The 19446-nt window shown below is 51.7% G+C and overlaps 1 protein-coding gene across 1 annotated transcript; it reads left to right on the forward strand.

Annotated features, from left to right (window-relative positions):
* Positions 1 to 585: 585 nt before the first annotated feature.
* On the forward strand, positions 586 to 17675 carry PA2G4 (proliferation-associated 2G4). Its single transcript, XM_044995526.1, has 13 exons — positions 586 to 778; positions 4177 to 4305; positions 5536 to 5641; positions 5870 to 5939; positions 7242 to 7334; positions 8937 to 9000; positions 11263 to 11341; positions 12447 to 12525; positions 12800 to 12933; positions 13626 to 13720; positions 14183 to 14310; positions 14950 to 15003; positions 15820 to 17675. The coding sequence occupies exons 1-13, from the start codon at positions 691 to 693 to the stop codon at positions 15883 to 15885; spliced, it is 1185 nt and encodes a 394-aa protein (XP_044851461.1). The 5' UTR covers positions 586 to 690; the 3' UTR covers positions 15886 to 17675.
* Positions 17676 to 19446: the final 1771 nt, after the last annotated feature.

A 19446-nucleotide genomic window follows, 5' to 3' on the forward strand; every position in this document is an offset into this window, starting at 1 on the left:
GTTTCTTCCCCCTCCCTTGGCTGCCATTGCTGCAGCTCCAGGTCCTGCTGGAGGTATCTTGGGTTAAACCCCTCCCCACAGCATGCACCCTCAGCCTCCCCAGGGGAGCCCCTGTGCCTCCCCCACGTGGGGTGCCCCCTTCTCCCCCTCGGGGCACCCCCTTTCTCCCCCTCCCCTGAGGTTGCCCCTCCCCCTTAGGGTGAATCCCTTTTCCCCCGTCCCCCCCTCGTGCCCCCTTTCTTCCCCTCCCTAGGGGTGCTCCTCCCACCCTTAGGGCAGCCCCTCCAGTTCCAACCCTCTTTAACTAAGGGCCCCTCAGCCCGCTGGGACTTGTAGTCCAGGCCAACCCCAGCCTACAACTCCCAGCGTGCACTGCGACCCGCCGGCCCACCCGCCATCTCGCAAAACGCGACTCTGCCCCTGTTCGCGCGAGAGCGCCCCGGGCGCGCTGCATGCCGGGAGCCGTGGTCCCCCGACGCAGCGGGCGGGGCCCCTTCCCCTTCGCGCGGCGCCTGCCGGGAGTCGTAGTCCGGCGGCCGAGCGGGCGGGGACTCGCCTCCCCAGCGTGCCCCGCGCGGAGCCCGCGCTCTCTCCGGCTCGCTCGCTCCCTCCGGCCGGGTCTCTCCTCAGGCGGCGGCGGTTCCAGCGCGGGGCGAGGCCAGGCCAGGCCGGGCCCGGGCGGCGCCCACCATGTCGGGCGAGGAGGAGGCGGCCGAGCTGACCATCGCCGAGGACCTGGTGGTGACCAAGTACAAGATGGGGGGGGACATCGCCAACCGTGAGTGCGGGGCCGGGGCGGGGCGGGGCGGGTCGGATCCGCGCGGGGCGGCGGCGCGGGGGGGGGCTGGGTCCCCCCGAGGTGCCCTGAGCCCCCCCCATGGGGGAAAGGCAGCGCCCCCCCCCGGGCCATGCCCGCCCCTCCCCCCACGCGGCTCCGGGGGGGCCCCGCCGGCACGGCCCCCCCTCCCCCAAGTAAGGCCGGGGAGGGCCCGGTTCCTCCCCCCGCATCTTGGGGCGCCCCTAGCACGTGGCCAGGCCGCGCCCCCCCCAGCTGGAGTGTGGGGGGTACCCAGCCCCCCCCGGGGCAGCCAGGCCTGGCGGGGGGGGGCAGCCAGGCCGGGGGGGGGCGCGGCGCCGAGCCGAGCCCCGGCCGGGAAGTGCCGCCACATGGTCCCGCGGCGCCTCTGCCATGTGCGGCTCCCGCAGCCCGCCCGCTTCCTCCCGCGTGGGCTTTTGTTCCCGGGCCCCTGGCGGGGCGGGGGGCAGCCGGAGAGCCCCCGGGGTGCCCGCCTCGCGCCCCGCAGGGCCCCCCAGCCCGGCCCCGAGACCCCCAACGAGCCGCTGGGTCCGTCCTTAAAACCGCTTCAGCCTCCGGCCCCTCTTCCTTTCCCAGGTGTTCGCTTTGCCGGCCATGGTGGCGGCCAGTAACTCCGGGGACAAGTGACAGCTGCCGAACAGCCCGGCTGGGCTGAAGCTGCTTCACTGGTGCCCTCGGCAATCACCCTATTGAACCCCCCCTTTAAAGGGGGCCCGGCGGAGGCTGTCACGGCAGGGGCAGTGAGGTAGATTGAGTGGGTTTCTTACCAGTCACGTGTAAACTTGTGTCCTCTTGGGAGGCTCCGCAAGCTGGATTTAACGCCAGGATCTAGGCAGAATGTAGTGCCTAGAAACCCTTTCCTCGTGGCCAACCTGCCCAATTCTCAATTGCTGAGGGACACGCTCCACTCACGGATAGATTTGGCTTTCCACAACCAAATCTCTGTACGACGGTTCATGAGTGATGTTACCCGAGTATTTGGATTCTAATATCTAAACTGTATCGTTAAATCTATTCACCTACATTTGCGTTATTGCTGATTATGTACTCTGTGTGTCATATGACTTTTAAAAACCAGCTTTGTATTTGTGGATAATCTAAGCACTATACCCAGATGTACAGACGCTCTTTTCTCAAGCTATGTATTATATACTTTTTTTTAACATTAACTGTACTAAAAAAAGTTAAATCTGTTCTGATCAGTTTAATGGCATGTAGGGGGCACTCCTCATGGGAAAGTAAAATGGTCACAGTATTTTTCTGTACGTCACAGGTAAAACATTCAAAATCCAGAATAGTTACAAGGTTTTACATTTTCCTGATTTTTCTCTTGATTTCTTGACAACGTAGTATATGTATTTAATGATGTAAAGTGCTTTTAATTCATGGAATGAGGCACTGTATAAGTACAAAGTACAGTTAATAGATGTTCCTTGGCCAGTGCTATTAAACTGTTTTGTAACTTTTCCATTCCCTAATGGATATTGATCGCCATTTGTTTTGCTTCTGTGTGAATTTTAACACTTCATATTTTCATGCCGCCCCTTCTTCACAACATGATGGCATCCAGAAATACTGTTTTTTGTGATGATTTTTAGATATACTTAAAAAACCCACTTCCAAATTCACAGTTTATGTATCGGGGGGTAGCTGTGTTAGTCTGTGTCCACAAAAACAAGGAGGAATCCTGTGGCACCTTAAAGACCCACAGATTTATTTGGGCATAAGCTTTTTGACTTAATTCCTTAACTAGGCTCTTTCCACCACGTAGGAGAAATTGTGCAAAATATTTCTGAGCAAATGCCTTTTATCCAGGGATCTAAAAGCACTTTACAAAATGGTAAGCGTCACAGCTCCCAAGAAGAATTATCCCACTTGGTCAGAGGAAGGAGGGGGAATGAAGCCCAGAGGTGAAGTAATGGCATACAGCCAGAGGTAGATCTGGGAACAGAAGGAAAGCCCTGGCTCCCAGTGCCTGTACATACTGGCGGCTAGTGCGCAAACCTGTTTTCTGGTCACCCTCAAATAATCCCAGAGACTTCCCTGGGGCTGCTCTTGTGAGTAAGGCAATCAAGATTTGTTCACAGGTGTGACGCTGGAGTACTTCATCAAATCTTTTCTAGCCATTTATAAAAAGAGAGAAAACATATTCTGTGATGGGATCTCAGCATCCTGATAAAGCCCTTTGAAGCGCTCAAAAAGCAAAACTATAATACCTCCATAACCAAATCCATGCAATGGGTTGTGACTAGGGACTATAACGTTTTGTGATCTCGGGTGCGGCACACTGTCTATGAAGTAGCCGCGCTAGGAAGAATGAAAGGAAGCAAGGGGTTAGTTCTGAAATGCTTCTATGTGCAATTGCAGGAAGGTGGTTGCAAAGTGTAAGACTAATGTAGGTAGCTAAGCTGCACTTGTTCTGTGCTGTTGCCAACTCTGATGCCAAGAGACCTGTCCCAATGAGAAACGATATATAATAGTCCTTGAAACCCACAATAGCAGCCCTTGTTCCTTTGATGTGTGACACACACAGTCTCCTGGGTCATTTTTGAACCTCTTCTATAGCCCTGACTTCTGAAGGGAAGGAATGTGGGAGAACAGCGTTGCTTCCACTTGACTCCTTTATTAAACAGACCTTGCTGTGTGTGTAGGTGGGAGTGGACAGGTGTTTGACATTTCAAGGGCATCTGCAGTTCAACACTTCATGTGAACTAGCACCAGGGCCGGCTCTAGACCCCAGCGCGCCAAGCAGGCGCGTGGGGCGGCCCTTTCCCTGGGGGGCGGCATTTGGCTCCGGCTGAGCTCCCGCAGGCGTGCCTGCGGCAGGTCAACCGGAGCCCGGGAGGAGCGGACCTGCCGCAGGCATGACTGCGGCGGGTCCCCTCTTCCCGCGGCTCCGGCTGAGCTCCCGCAGGCACGCCTGCGGCAGGTCCGCTGGTCCCGGGCTCCGGTTGACCTGCCGCAGGCATGCCTGCGGGAGCTCAACAGGTGCCGCGGGAAGAGGGGACCCGCCGCGGGACCGGGGAAGGGGCGGCGCTGCGCACGGCTGCTTGGGGCAGCCTATTTTCTAGAGCCGCCCCTGACTAGCACAGCGATGTGCACACATGTTCTTGCAATCAGAGCACGGTAGTGCTTGTTGGACTTCCTGAGTCAGTCCATAGATGCCAGTTGTAAAAAATGATAATAAAAAAATCAAAGTTGTGCATGTTTGGTGTACTCACTCGCAGTGAAAAGTTGTCACCAATTTTAATCCTTCCTGCAGCACTGTCATCTATGAAGGGTCTGGGTTTTTTTAAAGTTGTTGGCTGTTTTTAGTTAACGCATCCATTTCAAATTCAACACTCTGTGTTTGAACCCAGGGGTCCTGCGTGCAGTGGTTGAAGCAGCTAAATCTGGAGGGTCTGTTCTCGGCCTGTGTGAGAAAGGGGATGCCATGATCATGGAAGAGACTGGCAAAATCTTCAAGAAGGAGAAAGAAATGAAAAAAGGTAAAGTACAGTTTCAAGGGTTCCCTTTTCAATGCAGGGCTCTTTCCTTTTCTCTTTGTTTCCATCACACCATACAGTGAAACTACTGAAATGCGTAATGAAGATTGTTTCTGAAAGCTGAATTCCAGGCTTCATGCTTCTCACTCTCACCCAAAAAAAACTCACCCCAAATTTTCTGTTAAGGAACAGTCTACAGCAGCTACCACACAGCACTGGGTAGTTTGAGTTTCACGCTTGGATTAGCCACGCCCATTCAGACAAACTAGATTTGTTTTGGAGACAAATGCCTTGTCTACCATACTTGCTGGTCTGTAATTTTCACACGATTTCCATGGCTAGATAAAGTGCCATGGTGAGCGTCATGGTTCCTGGCCCTGGATATTTGAGGTCTCTTGAGAGAAAGACGATTGCTTTAAACGCAGTTCTTCCACATTTGTCTGTCTGGGCTGGAGTTGGTCTGACGCTGGGAGACGCAGCAAACGTTTGTTCTGTTTTTTGGCCAAAGGGCTGTGCCCAGAGCACAGAACAATGCTTAAAAAATCAGCGTCAAACCCCAACTGATCTATGTTGGTACTTTAGTGCTTTGGTTTTAAAAGCACTGTACACCATTCAGCAGTCCTCCGCCGCTCGCAGGTGCTCAGCGGAGGAGACAAACACCCTCGAGGCTTTGATTTTCCCCGAATAGGAGACAGCTAGTCATAGGCAGAGCTGAGATAAGAATTTTGAAATTCATGACTTCCTTTCATGTGCTCTGACCCTCAGACCATATTGCCTTGTGGTCTCAATTGATTTTCTGTCTCCTTACTTGTATGTCATAAGAATTAGTGACTCTTTTAGCTTTGCTTAAGTCTCACACGCGCCAAACGAGCGGAGTTCTGTTCTTGAGAAGAGCTCTCTCTTTGGGCACGGACAGGCCCGGCTTAGCTTGAGTGAGCTGCCCAGGTCACAGCATGAGGTAGTGCAGCTCTGTATTTTATTCTCTGGTGCATCAGAAGAGACTAACAAACTAGACTCCTGGTTGTATCCTGCATGTATGAGCGGCAGGTTGGGGCTTTGAATCACGTGTGCGTTTGGACCCAAGTGCAGATCGTTTGTTGGCTGCTCTGTGTGATGGAACATGGGGTGGTGCCTGCATGGTATCTTGTAGTACATGGTGGCAGGGTCCGTATCTCCAAAGTGCACACGGGTCTCGCACAGGTGCGATCTCACCATTATTCCTTTTGTTCATAGGTATTGCCTTCCCGACGAGTATATCTGTCAATAACTGTGTCTGCCACTTCTCCCCCTTGAAGAGTGACCAGGATTATATCCTCAAAGACGGAGATTTGGTCAAGATGTAAGTGTCTGAGCTATGCTATTGAGAGTTAAATGTTGGCTTCTGCTGTTTACTGTTGCTTGATCTGGTAAGTGTGTTTACCAACTGGCTAACCCTAGGAAGTATTGGCCAGGCAAGTGATGCGTTTGAAACATACCCTGTTCCGCTAATGGCTTTAGAGGTCTTAAAGAAGTTTTTGAGCCACGAGGCCCTGCCTGCAACTAAGCCTGTTTTTCCTCTTTGTGTTAGTGACCTGGGAGTCCATGTGGATGGCTTCATAGCGAATGTAGCGCACAGTTTTATCGTCGATGCAGCGAAGGTAGGTTTCTTGCCAATGGCTTGAGCAGAGAGCTCTCCCACGCTACTTTCACATCAGGCGAGGTTCCGCAAAAGCAGGATATAAAAGCCCACGCTTGAGTGCCCCTGGTTGCAGAGAGCACCTGACGCTGGCAGCAGAGCAGAAGTCTGTGCATCGATGAGTTTGGAGAACATTAACAGAAACAGTGTTTAAAAACAATTAATCATTATTCACCTTAGAAAAGCCGGGATGCTGAACTGTTTGAACGTTAAAGTAGATCAAACACAACACATGTGAAACAAATCAAATGTTAGCTGAGCTGTGGCAGACGAACTGCACTTACCGGCTGATCTGTGGTGAAAGTCTGAGAGGACAGTGTCCTGGGTGCATGGAGCAGACTGAGCAAACTGGACTTGCTGCAGCCTGCTGGCTAAGGTCGAGAATCATGGTCCTTCTGCCACCACAGGAGGCTGCTGTGTTCACCTTTGCAGCTCTAAGCTCAGGTGGTTTGTACAGCAAGGTAGATGGCCTCAGGACCCAGTCCCCACTACACACTTCTCCTGCCTGAACTTGCAGCACACTGGCTTGTAAGTGGCTGTATTTACTCAGGGGCAGTGTGACATGTACAGGCCTGGTGTGTGGTGGTGGAGGTGCTTGCAGGACGTGGGTGGTTGATGGCACAGACCATTTGTCATGGCGTTGGGAAGTCACGTACGCAAATAGCATTCAGGGAATGCCACCTAGGGGAAAAAATGTGTAAAATTTGAATAAACTTTTCATGTAGGCAAAGTTTAAACCTATGTTTTTACCTGTAGCCCTTGGAGGAGGATGTTAGTGAATCATAGACAAGCTCCTGGGGGCAGCGGTTCTCTCATGAACATGTTGACTTGATACTAGGGCTAGATGCTAGAAAGCGGAGTTGGAAAAGAGCCCTTAGATCTCATCTTGTCCAGGCTCCTGGCTGCTAAAGGACGCTCTCCAGGGCTTTGTCCTGTGTAGTTCTGGGGGGTCAGACCCATTACACAGCGCTCCTGGCAGTAGCTCTGCCATTTACATTTCAGTTCTTAAATTTATTTCAGCTGCAGCTGGCAGTAGCTGGCCCCTCTGACAGAGTGGAGATGACTGAATAGGTTGGGGAGTTTGAACTCCCCTCTCCTCAGGGTCCCTTCCATGCTTAGCCTGAGATTGGTTAGCAAAGCGGGAGGGAGGGAAGGGCGTCCTGCCGTGTTACGGGTGGGGTCAGGATTGGAGCTCCCACTAGCACAGAATTCATCCTAGAGAGCGGAGAAAAGACATGTTTCAAAAACAGGCAACTTTTTTCAGGAAACCCCGGTGACGGGTCGTAAAGCTGATGTCGTCAAGGCGGCTCACCTCTGTGCGGAAGCTGCCCTGCGCCTGGTAAAACCCGGAAACCAGGTGAGAATGGTTTGGTGTTTCCCAGGTGTATCTAGAGAGTCAGACCCTACCCTTGCCCTGCAGCCCCGTACGTGTAGAAGTAGAAAGCTGTGAACTTCTCTGAAAGGGGTGGATCAACAGTGGGGAAGCTACAGCCAGCTGGCCATAGCCAGCTGAGCCGCGTTCTGGGGTGAGCAGGAGCTATGCGGAGAGTTGCTGTGGCTGTAATGCTGTATGCAGGGTTAACTGGCCAGCAGCCTTTGAGCGCTACTTGGGAAGAAGCCATTGTTACACAGGGGCTTGGTGCTACTGCTTGTCATCCCTCCCTGAAGACAGCTGAGCACTCTGAGCCATTCTAAGGGTTACGAGTCACTGGCAGCAGACTGCTTGGTCAGATGCCCTCCAGGAAGGAGCAGATGAACCTTGTTTCACTGGGTTGGTGGCTTGCTTTTCAGTTTGAGGCGTGGTGAGCAAGAGCACCAGAGGGAGTGAACCTGTCACACTTGCTGGCTTGTGTCTGTGACCTGCATCTTGGGTTTTGCAGATACTTCGGATGTGCACAGGTTTCACTCTCCAGCCAAGTATGAAACCCAAGGAATAGACTAGCTTCTGCTAGTCTCTTTCACAGTGGAATTTCCATCAAGGTGGTGGCCCAGTGACCGAGGTCAATTGGCATGTATCACCGTGCCTTAAGTTCCGGAGAAAGTCAGTGTTTCTCCAGTGAGAAACTTCCAGTCAAAATGAGAAGCAATAAAATCCTAGAAGTTAAAGATGGCAAAGCTCTAACCCATCCTTTCTCCTCAGTGCACAGTCGTCCTTCGCTTATTTATTATTATTTATTTGTATTACCGAAGCGGTAAATGTAGCCTGGGATCCCGTTGTGCCTGGTGCTGAACAAATGGAATAAAAAAGTCCCTGCCTCAGAGGGCTTATCATTTAAATACAAGTTTTATGGGGCTTGCACCAATTTCCTTGGGAGCCTGTCACATTCTAATAGAGCTCGCTCTTCGGGAATGTTTCCTAATAATTGGCTTAAATTTCTTGGTCTTGATTTCATGCCATTCCTCAGAACCCTCTCCGCTGGGACCCTAAAGCACGCTTCTGTCCTTGGGGTTCACACTTCTCAGACACTGCTGACGTTCTCCTTTTGTCCGTGCTACCAGCCCCCTTCCATATTGACTAACTAGGTGACCTGCGGCAAGTGAACGAATCTTGCTGGGTTTTAGCTCCTTGTTTGTAAATGGGGATAATGCTCCAGTCCTTTCTTCCATGCTTGGGTTCTCCTAGTAGTATCCACATTGCAGATTAGGATCTGTCTCCTACAATGTGTGTGTACAGTGCCTAGCGCCGTGTGGACGTTGGACCACTGCCATAGCGCAAAACAAAACATACCCTTTTTTCCTTCTGGATTTGTATTTTTGCTGTTACCTTGTCATTTTTGTGGGTATGAAATAACACACAACCTGTGATTGTTTCAGCTCCCTAAATGTCAGGGGATGTTGCAGGAGCCGGTCAGTTAGAGAATGCACTGGTTTCATTGCAGAATACAGATGAAATCTCTGGTGTGTCTGTGGCTTGAATTTTAAAATCTTTACTTGTTCTCCTGTCTTCTTACTCCCGCAGAACACACAAGTGACAGACGCCTGGAACAAAATAGCACACTCATTTAACTGCACACCTATCGAAGGTAAGGCCTTGCTCAGCTCAGAGCAAGTGATAGCCAGAGGAGAAGTAGAGGTGCACCAATCCTATCCAGGGAGCCCTGGCCTACTCGATTCAAAACCTTGGGAAGCATTTAATTGTTATGAGCATGGCTCCGTGTCTATCACGGATTAGGACTCTGGTGCACTCTCCCCCAAGCCTGCTGCAGGCTCCCTGTGAGACCTGGTGGAAATCATTTAACCTTCGTGTCTCCAGTTTGCCTGTTGGTACAATGCAGATGTTTAACTGTGTAGGTGAGGGAATGTTTATAAATTGCTTGGGGATCCTTTGCTGAACGATGCTATAAGGCAGTAAGTGTGAGCGGCTCCTGTCAGTCGTTAACTGGTTGGCGTTTTCTCAGTAATACCGTTCTGAACCGGCGAGTGGGAAGTTGCCTTTGGAAGCATCTTAGACAAATCAGACCATAATGTTTGAAAAGGTGCCTGGGAGCTGAGCTCACAGTTCTCAGTTAGGTTTAGCTTTGGAAGGGTTAGTTTCACTGTATGCTGACAAACCAACCAAAAAAATGTTCATTGGTGGGTAACTGGAATGTACAGATTGGCAAAGTAAGAAAGGAAAGGGGTGCGGGACAACTTAGAGGGGTGGTCCCCAAACTTTTGAGGGTCCTACTTCCCTTACCCTTGTCCGCGCACGTGCACACGCACACATGGAATGTCTTGGAGGGGGTCGTGGACAAGGGTAAGTGGGCCGCAGCTGGGGGCGGTCTGGAGTGGGGCTGTGGCTGGTGTGGGGCCAGGGACATGGCTGGGGGTGTGACCGGAGCAGGAGTGGGGAGGGGCTGGGTAGTGCTCCTGCCCCCCCATGTCCCACACTTTGGGGACCTCTGACTTAGAGTTTGATTTAAGGACAGTTACTTTGTGTGTTTGGACATGTGATGTTGACAGATTTGTGTTTTAGTGGTTAATAAGCTTTGGGGTTTTTTTTTTACCATCATTAAATAATTGTTGTCTGACCTCCCGATAAACTCCTGCAGCTGTGAACATTTAAATGGATAAAAGTGGAAAGTAAATGCTTAAATATAAACATGGAAATTATCTGTCAAAATTATAAACACAAATGTTTGGACAGGTTCTGTTATCCTGTTGGTTTGCTCACGTAGTGATGTAGCTGTCAGTTACTTCAGCGACAAATCATGTCGCCACTAATCAGTTGAATCCCAGGACATACTGTAGCAGGCTTGTTCTCCCCGCTCGCTGCAGAGAGCTGCAGTTCCAAGACTGGGCTGTTTGTTACGTGGGATGTTGGGTAGGTCTCGCCAATGCTTTGCTCCGCGCTCAGGGAGAAAAACATCACCTCGGCTGCAGTGAGGAGGCGGCTGCTCACGCTGTCAAGGGAGTTTAAGCAGCCACTGTTTTGGAAACAGTCGGGTGCCTTAATTATCCAGTCACTGGCAACAGCAGCATAAGGACCTGGTTTATGAAAACAAATGGAGCCGTTTTCTGCCTCAGCGGTGATCTCTGCCACAACCGGCCGCAGTCCTTCCAAAATGGAGACCTGTTAGTTCCCTTGCTGTGGCTGGTGACGTGGGAAGCAGACTAGGAATGGCCTTTTGGTTTTCCTTGGTAAATCTGAATTGTAACATGTACTGCAAAGCAGACAGGGGGCTGAGTTAAGCCCAAAAATATTTGCTGAATGCCCCATTAGCTAGACTGTGCAGGAGGGACATAAGTAATCTAAACACTGGCAAAACCATTTCTGCCTCCACGCGTCCCTGGAGACGCTCAAGAATGCGTCGTTCAGAGACATTGGATGCCGGTAATCCCCATGCAACTGCTGATTCTCCTGGTAGCTGATGTCCCAGGCTGCAGAGACTGAAAAGAAGAATGTCGGCTTGTTTAAAACACATGCTGCATGATTTTAGGGGGGGCTTAGACCATGTCCTCCTGGAGTTACCGCTGAGCCGGTGTGGTCCAGTGGTTAGATTGTTGTGCTGGGAGTTGGAAGTTGTACAAAGGAATCGATCTGTGGCTGTGCCTTGGACCTAGGACATGCAGTTACCCCTTTAAAGTGGGGACCTTTGCTTTGTCACAGAATAGTTGTGTAACTCCGTGAATGAAGCCGTTTGAGCTGAGGTGGTGGTAGAAAGGCAAACGGTCTCAAATTTTAGCTTTGCTGTTCTCCCTATAGCAGAAAGCTTATGGGCACCTTCTTGGAGCGTTAATAATGCAAGTCACTCGGTAGCTGGTTTGCAGCTCTGAGGTGCTAATGGATTCTCCTAACTTGGCAGGGATGCTGTCACACCAGCTGAAACAGCACGTGATTGATGGAGAGAAAACCATCATCCAAAACCCTACAGACCAGCAAAAGTAAGTCTCCTCTCCGGGAGTGTCACTTCTATCAGCAGCATTGCGAGGGGGTGTGAGACCAGACCTGCAGTGAGAATCCCCTCTCTTTTCTAGTCCTGGCCTGTGGTGCCTGGCTGGGTGGGTGTTAGTTAGCCCAGAGTCTTCCATTTTTTCTTACATTAAGGTAATTTGTGATGCTCTGCATTGACTGAAGGTTTACACCCCCTAAACCTTTCGCTGGCACCTGTGCAGTCAGCTGGTCGTTTTAGAAAGTGTCCCCAACACGAAGTCAGTCCTTGGTCTCTTCAACGGCCAGCAAACTCGCCAGCTATTCCCAGCTGTGACAGTGGATTGCTTTAATGGTGTGAACTAGATTGAACCCAATCAAATTAGTTCTCATAGGCTGCCATTTTCAGTCACAACTTGGACCCGTTTCCTTCTCTTCGCTTCCACCAGCTCCTCCCTTGCCTTCAGGGAGAGGTTCTGGTTATTTAGACCCAACATTGAGGATTTTGGGGTTTTTAAAATCTAAAATCTACTACGTACATTGGAAAGGCCACTTTGTGTTTGGGGTTCGTAGAGTGCCTGGCACAATGGGCCCTGGTCCATGCCTAATGCACCCAAGTGCTACCATACAAATAACAGAGAATAAATGTTACTAGAAAAGTTTCCATGACATTTGTTTAAATATCTTCAGTGAAAATTGATCTGTAAGCTGCAGTCCGGCCTCTCTAGCATTGAGCTAATGCAAGACGTACTGGAAGTGAAAATGACCCGTCTGTGTTCTAGGCTGAGCGAAGTGCAGAGTAAACAGCATAAGTGATTAAAAATAAACTTGTTTCTTGAAGTCCCTTCCATCTCAATGATGGAAGCTGGCGCTGGTGGCTGGGGCAGCGAAGAATTTCCAGAATGATGGTTGTCTAGCAGATCTCTAGAACCGCTGCAGAGCACTTCCATGGAGCCTTGCCTCTGTCTCCTGTGTGTTGGTTTGATTAAGCTTCCCTAATTGCTGTGTAAAGCACCACACACCCCAGCTCTGTACAGCAGTATTACTAGGGCAAAGGGGGATTTTTTTCCCTTGTAGAGATGTCTCACTTTGCTCACTCGCCAAACCTCTCCCACCTAGGAAGGACCACGAAAAAGCCGAGTTTGAGGTCCATGAAGTTTACGCCATTGACGTGCTTGTCAGCACCGGGGAAGGGAAGGTGAGTGTCCTTCAGCTTGCTGTTACTTTATGCCCATGGGGACTTCAGAATGGTCCCTTGGTCTGAGTGTGGCATGGGGAGCCAGGCTCCATCTCTGTATGCAGTCACTTCACCTCCATGGGTCTCCATTTCCCTGTGTGTAAAATGCAGCCCTCTTGGGGAGGGCTGGGAGTATTTGTGTGTATGTGTAAAGCCCTGTGGCGGTACTGAAGCCCCAGCATGCACTCAGTGCTAGCGTCTGGGTTGTGTTTGAATCTTGTTTGTGTTCTCTTAGGCAAAGGATGCTGGCCAGAGAACTACCATTTACAAAAGGGACCCCTCCAAGCAGTATGGCTTGAAAATGAAAACCTCTCGTGCCTTTTTCAGCGAGGTGGAGAGGCGCTTTGACACTATGCCATTTACTCTCAGGTATTCTCTCTCCTTCCTTTCACGGCCTCCCCATCTGCCCAGAATAGGGGCCTTGCAAGAGCCCTCACCTGGTTGTTGACAGCTGTTCTGTCCCAGAGGGTGCTGTTATGGCGGGGTTTGCTGCGGCTGGACAAGCCGTAGGGAGGGGATGTGATAGACTTTGATGTTTCACCCTGGCCAGGGGATTGAGACCCTCCTGCGCCTTTGCGGGGGGTTGCTGCTGAAATACAAGGGGACCAGTTCTGTCGTATTCACAGAGAAGAGTCAAAGCTGTGTCAGGACACAGGGGTAGTTCCAAGCCCCCTTTTTTGACTGATGTGCACTTTCGCAAAAGGAAATTAGCTCCCAGGTTAATGCTCCATTTGTGCCTCAGAGCGGTGGGCTTTTTCTGGGATTCTAAACTAACGCCTTGCGTTCACTTTGCTCCATTACCTTCCTGAGCTTTCATCTGCGCACCTGCTGCCAGCCATCCTGCACCAGCCACACACCGCAGCCAGGCTGGCCTCTCGTCGGGGAATGGCTGAGTAACGTCTCCAGCCAACCCCGCAGTGGGAAGTTAGGCAGCAGGGTTGGGTCTGTAACTTGGCTCGCAGGGCTTCCCCCTCCTCTGCTGAAAACGGTCGTCGGTTGTGCGATCCTTAGAGCAGCGAGAGGCAGAAGCTCAGGTCCGTGGCGCTCTCCCTTTCTCGCAGGGCGTTTGAGGATGAGAAGAAGGCTAGGATGGGGGTGGTGGAATGCGCCAAACACGAGCTGCTCCAGCCTTTCAATGTCCTCTATGAGAAGGAAGGTGAGTCTGGAGGGACGGGGGGCTTGCAGGAGAGCACAGGGGCTGGTCCCCCCGGGGCTCTGCTCAGACAGGTTCCCGCTGTAGCCATGTCCCTGGAGGGTGGTGCTGGGCCGACACCTGCTCCCAAGGAACCAGGAGATTTCTTCGCTAAGTAGCTCTTAGCCCCTTGGTTGCCAGGTCTGGTGTAAGAACAATCCCGGTGGTGAGATCTGCTGGTCCATGGGGGATAATCTCCTCGGGCTGGTGATGGACGCGCCATCAGTTTGGTTCACTTAAAGGTTAGCCAGGAGGACCTGCTTCAGGAACGATCCTGCCCTGAGCGGGGAGGGCCGCCGTTGAAACGCTGCAGATGCAGTTGCCTGGTTGTCCCAGGCGGATGCGACGGCAGGGAAGCGAGGTGGACTGTGGGTTGTGCGCTGTTCCCCCGGCGTGGTGGCCCTAACCGGGATTCCTGCTTTGCAGGCGAGTTCGTCGCCCAGTTCAAATTCACAGTGCTTCTAATGCCCAACGGCCCCATGAGGATAACCGGCGGCCCCTTCGAGCCGGAGCGCTACAAATCCCACCTTGAGGTTCAGGATGCAGAACTGAAGGTCAGTCCAAGGAAACGCGTTTGCTTCCCTGGAGCGCATAGAAACGCACGAGTCACAGAAACAAGACCTAGCTCACCGCCTTAGGGGGTGCGTGAGGCACGCGGGTCGGTAGGAGACTGCAGCTTGGTCAGTCCCCTCGCAGTGGTGGGTTGGTCGTTATTCTCGCTCGGCTGTTTGGATGTGTAGAACCCCCTGTAAGGCAGGGCTGTGAGGCCAAGCTCCGGCAGAGACAGAGTGCAGGTTTGAGGAGAAAGCGGAGCCAGCTGGAGCTGTCTGGGGCGTGGTTCTGATGCGCTGCTCTGCACATGTGGGAAGGTGGCAGCAGCATTCAGAGCAAAGAGGAGTTGCAGTCCGGTTTCTCGGTGGTTGTGTCAGGAACATGATCTCCAGCAGGCTCCCCCCAAGTCTCCCGCCTGGGCCACAAATGGCACCTGCTTGGTCATGGGTGTGTCGTCCTTTCCTGCAGGGCCGTGGGGATTCAGAGGGGCTGCGCATGGCGAGTGTCATTGCCCAGGACGTGCTGCTGTTCCCTTATAGCTGGCAAAGGCTTGTTTTCTACATTGGCATTTCCCTTTACTCGCAGTCAGAGCAAAGAAAACATGTGTGTCCCGGCTGCTTACCTTCTCTTCCTCTTCCTAGGCACTGCTACAAAGCTCCGCCAGCCGGAAGACCCAGAAGAAGAAGAAGAAGAAGGTAATTTAGTTGTCACTTCATAATGGCTGGATCTCACACACGCACGGGTTAACTGCCTCTTGGGAGACTCCAGTCTCTCCACTCAGACCTTAGCAAAAAGAGATTTTGACTCCTCTTAGCCTAGCAGAGCTCTTACGGCTGCGGAAGAGGGAGAGGGATTCTGTTCCGGCTCACGTGTTGTCAGTGGGATTATTTGCTCCATCCCAAATTCTGTTTGCTCACTGGCGGGGGGTGACTACCGCCCCTTGTCTGGAGTGCAGTTGCACAGGTGTAACTGAAAGCAGAATCTGGTCAGCAGAATCTTTACCACGGGCCGGCCAGAAAGCACCCAGCATGCCTCTCAGATCCCAGAGTGAGTTTGCAGCAGTGGCAGGTAGAGAGGCTGTTTTCCTGCTTGTAAACTGATTCGCCTTGATCTTGAGTCATTGAGGCACAGTGGTTTGTAGCCAGGTACCCAGGCCGAGCTGCACCCTGGGAGATGTCAGCAGGGAAAGGAACTAGCTCAGCTGAGATTTGACCGGCTGGTATTGCTGATAAGGTGGGGAGCTTCACGAGACTTTCCTGGGTGGCAGGAGAGAACTCTTCTTGCACCAACATCAGAGATCCTGGGAAGGGAGGAGATGCCCAGTGCTCCCGACAGGAGCTGAACTGCGTTTGGGGGGGTGGGGAGGGTGGCCCTGACACAACGGAGTATTGCAGGGTGGGCGACTCCAGGGTGCTGTGGGTCTGCGTGTCTCCGGGTTCTCTCCAGAATTAGTTAGCGATTCTCCCCTCTGAAGCAGAGTCGCTTATCCCGGTTTGGGTTCGTTTCCGCAGGCATCTAAGAACGCAGAGAACGCCACCACGGGGGAAACAGCAGAAGAGAACGAAGCCGGCGACTGAACGGCTCCAGCTCCCCTCATGTAGCACCCGAGTCTCTCGCACGCTCCCCCAAAAAATGAGAAACAAAAATCTAGTGCTGTCTGTCTCTTTACACCCTCAGTGACAGACAGCCTGGACTTCCCACTGACAACAGCAGCTCCGATTGACTCTGCTCTGAGGGAGGATTCGCTCAGCAACTTCAGACTGCTTCAAACCAACCAACCAACCAACCAAAATAATAAAACCAGGAGTAAAAACTAGTCTATTCCCCACTCTTTCTAACCTTTGATACTACTCGTGCTTGGTCCAGAGGTGAGTGACTACCCGTCCCGTCCCGAGCGAGGGAGTGTAGACAGCTCTTCTTTCCTCCTCCTCCTCCTCCCTTTCAGGAATTTCTGACCCCTCTTGGTGGGGGGGGATCTTTGGTCACACCTGACAACCAGCCGATTGAAGCCTGAGAAGCGCCATGTGCTATGGGAGCCGGGATGCTCCCCAGTGCTCCCCTGCCCGCAAGGACGTTTCTCTGCCACTTAAAACTGTTACCTTGGTGTGGAATTTCCCCCTTTTTTAGCCTGTATATTTCAAATTGGGATAGTCATACTGAATTTTATTTCTCCCCCCCCGACCGTAGACCATTCAGCCTGTTGAGTTCTGGCTTGTGTTGGTTTGTGTCTAAGCTGGTTTTAATACACAGGTGTGATAAGCTTGTTTTTAATTGAGACTGTCCTAACGTAAGGAAGGAAGCACTCGCTTCGAGCCATTCTTTCCACTAACCCCTTGCAAAACCACTCCTAAGGGCAAGAGGCGTCTGGCGTCAGCACCCCGCCAGCGGTTTTACCTTCCCAGCATCACAGGGCGGTTCAGCATTCTCCCCCCACACACACCAAAACAGCTGCCGCTGCTTATGTCGCATCCAGTCGGCTTGTTCAGAAGAATGCCCCTCTCCTCCCCACCCGCCCTTCTGTGCCATAAAAGAATTCGGGAAACGCTGCAGAAGTGAGCAGACCTGGGCTAGGCTTCACCCCTGGGAATCTCTTTTCTATGGTGTGTCTGTTTTTAAAGCTGTCCGGCTGAATTGTACGGCTCTGAGTGGGGGATGTGTTATCCAGCCAGGTCTCTGTCTAAAGCACTTACTGCAGCTGGCGTGGGAGGCCGCCTGCCTGTTAACGATACCCTTTCTGACGAGCGCACCTGTGCGTTTCTGCAGGGCAAGTGCTTCCTTGGCAGTATTTGAGTTTGAAAATTTAAATGAGAAAAAAAGAACCTTGCAAATGCTACCAAAGTTTACGTCAATAAAAGGAAATCAATGAGATTTTTTTTCCATCTGTCTACGAACTGTCTGCTCCCATTTCTAACCTGTGTTCAGCTCTTGTAGGGGGTTGGGTAGTCAGAGATACGTGGGCTGTATTCTGAAGGGATGCAGGGTAGCTGCCATCACACGCCTGTCGCAGGTTGGCTTAGCTTAGGTGCTCCCAAAGGTTAACCATGAGCTTAAGGGAAACTAAAGCTGCCTTGTTCCTGAAGAGGAACATTTTAGCATTTCTAAGCAATACACTGTCTATTGCCTTCGGTAACGGAAGGGCAGGGCTAATCTTTCTCATTCACCATTCTGATTTGTAAACCACTACGACTTGCTGGAGGTTTATTTAATTTTCTATTTTTACTTTTAAATAACGTTGGAAAAAGATGTACCTCTTGAGACAAGAAAAACCATTCTGGTTGTGAAAAGTCTGAAACAGAATTCCCAAGAAATATTCTGTAACTGATTTTTTTTCCAAATAAAATTGACTAGTGACACTGCTGTTTGGACAGAAGAATGAGTCTGCTGTTTTGGGGTCTGTGGTGCTGCAGCGGGCGGGGAAGGGAGTGTGGGCTGTATTATTTCTGCAATCCATTTCACCCTACAAGGTTTTAAGGCATCCTGGGGTGCATCTTTGAAATGCAGCCACCTCTGGGCTGGAGGCGGCTGGACAGAGCACAGCACGCTCTGCCAAAGGCAGGGATCCTTGGCCCTTCAAATCCAAACCCTACCAGAGTGGTTTGGGTGTTGAAACTCCCCTTCCCTCCTTTGGAAGGGCGAAGGGCCTAGTTAACCTGCTGGGGTTGGTCCCAGGGAGTTGGGGCATTTCAAATTCCAGCGCTAAAGTCATCAGGTCATTTTAGCACCATAGCTTCTGGTGAGGGTGCGCCAGCCTGGCTGTGCCACAGGCAAGAGGCAAAGGAATCCCCGAGGGCGTATTCAGAGCGTGGGATGTTTAGCATGAGAACCGACCCTCTGGTGGGGTCTGATCCTAGTGCCCAAACAGTTACTCAGTTGTCCTTTAAATTCTGGTGCAGCAAGTGCTCAGTGCCTTGCTCCCATTCATGGTGTGAGGTTAAAGCATCCCCAGAAATGGGGGTGGAGAAAGCAAGCGGCCCTATGCTGGGGATTTTGGGGCATATCCCGGAGGTCAGTCTGAATAGGGTCACTCGGATCTTCAGCTGCCTTGTAAGTCTGTTCCAAGCCCCAGCTGGCAGCAGCTCCACGATCAGTGGGGGTGAGTTGTGGCACAAATGCCTTGACACAGCTGCAGGTTCTTACCTCCGCTACTGTCACCTTACTGCCGTGTGGCCCTCAGGGAGCCGATGTTGCCATGTCTCGTGTAGTAGATTGGCCAGCCTGAGTTTGACGAGTTTGTGGGGTATATTCCTGGCTCTCCCTCGCTCTGACATGGGTCAGGCAAGTCTGTTTCCCCACTCCTAAAATAGGTCTAATGCCGCATCTCCATGGGTTGCTGGGCGGTTTGTAAAGGGCTTGGAGATTCACAAATGGAAGGACATCACGCTGTTTTCGATGCTGTCCTGTGAGCTGTGGTGTTTGAGGGCTGGGGTGGGGAGGGGAGAATGGTGTAGACAGGTTTTGCTTTTTTTAAATGCTCTGAGATGTAACAAAGTCAACGGTGCTTTTTGCCAGGCAAAGCGGTGAATTGGCAGGAGCTTGTTGACTGTCCGGCTGTCACAGCTACACTACACTACATCATCCCAACTCTACGTATCAAACGCTGGGGGCTGAATGAGCTGTTAGTGCTCAAGAAGATCTTGGAGTCACTGAAAACATCCACCCAATGTGCAGCAGCAGTAAAAAAAAAAAAAGCAAACAGAACGTTGGGACTCATTAGGAAAGGGAGAGAGAAGACAGAAAATACAATTGTGAGAGGTTGGATCCCAGAAACCCCCCCGGGAGCTGCCAACTGATGTGCCAAGACTACTTCTGCCCCTGCTTTCCCTGCTAGCTCGAGGCCCCCGCACCCCGTCTTGCCGAGCCAGACACTCCTGTCTGCTCCAACACAGACCCAGGGGCTGAATTACCTGCCCCAAAGCTGCAGGTTTACCTGAAAGCAGCTCACAGGAGTGTTCTTGTCTTTAGCACTCAGATGCCCAACTCCCAGTGGGGTCTAAACCCAAATAAATCCGGTTTACCCTGTATCAAGCTTATGCAGGGTAAACTCATCGATTGTTCGCCCTCGATAACACCGACAGAGACGTGCGCGGCTGTTTGCTCCCCAGCTATTAACACACACTCTGAGTTAATAACTAAAAAGT

The sequence above is a fragment of the Mauremys mutica genome, chromosome 20 (assembly GCF_020497125.1).
Source record: "Mauremys mutica isolate MM-2020 ecotype Southern chromosome 20, ASM2049712v1, whole genome shotgun sequence".
Lineage (NCBI taxonomy): Eukaryota > Metazoa > Chordata > Testudines > Geoemydidae > Mauremys > Mauremys mutica.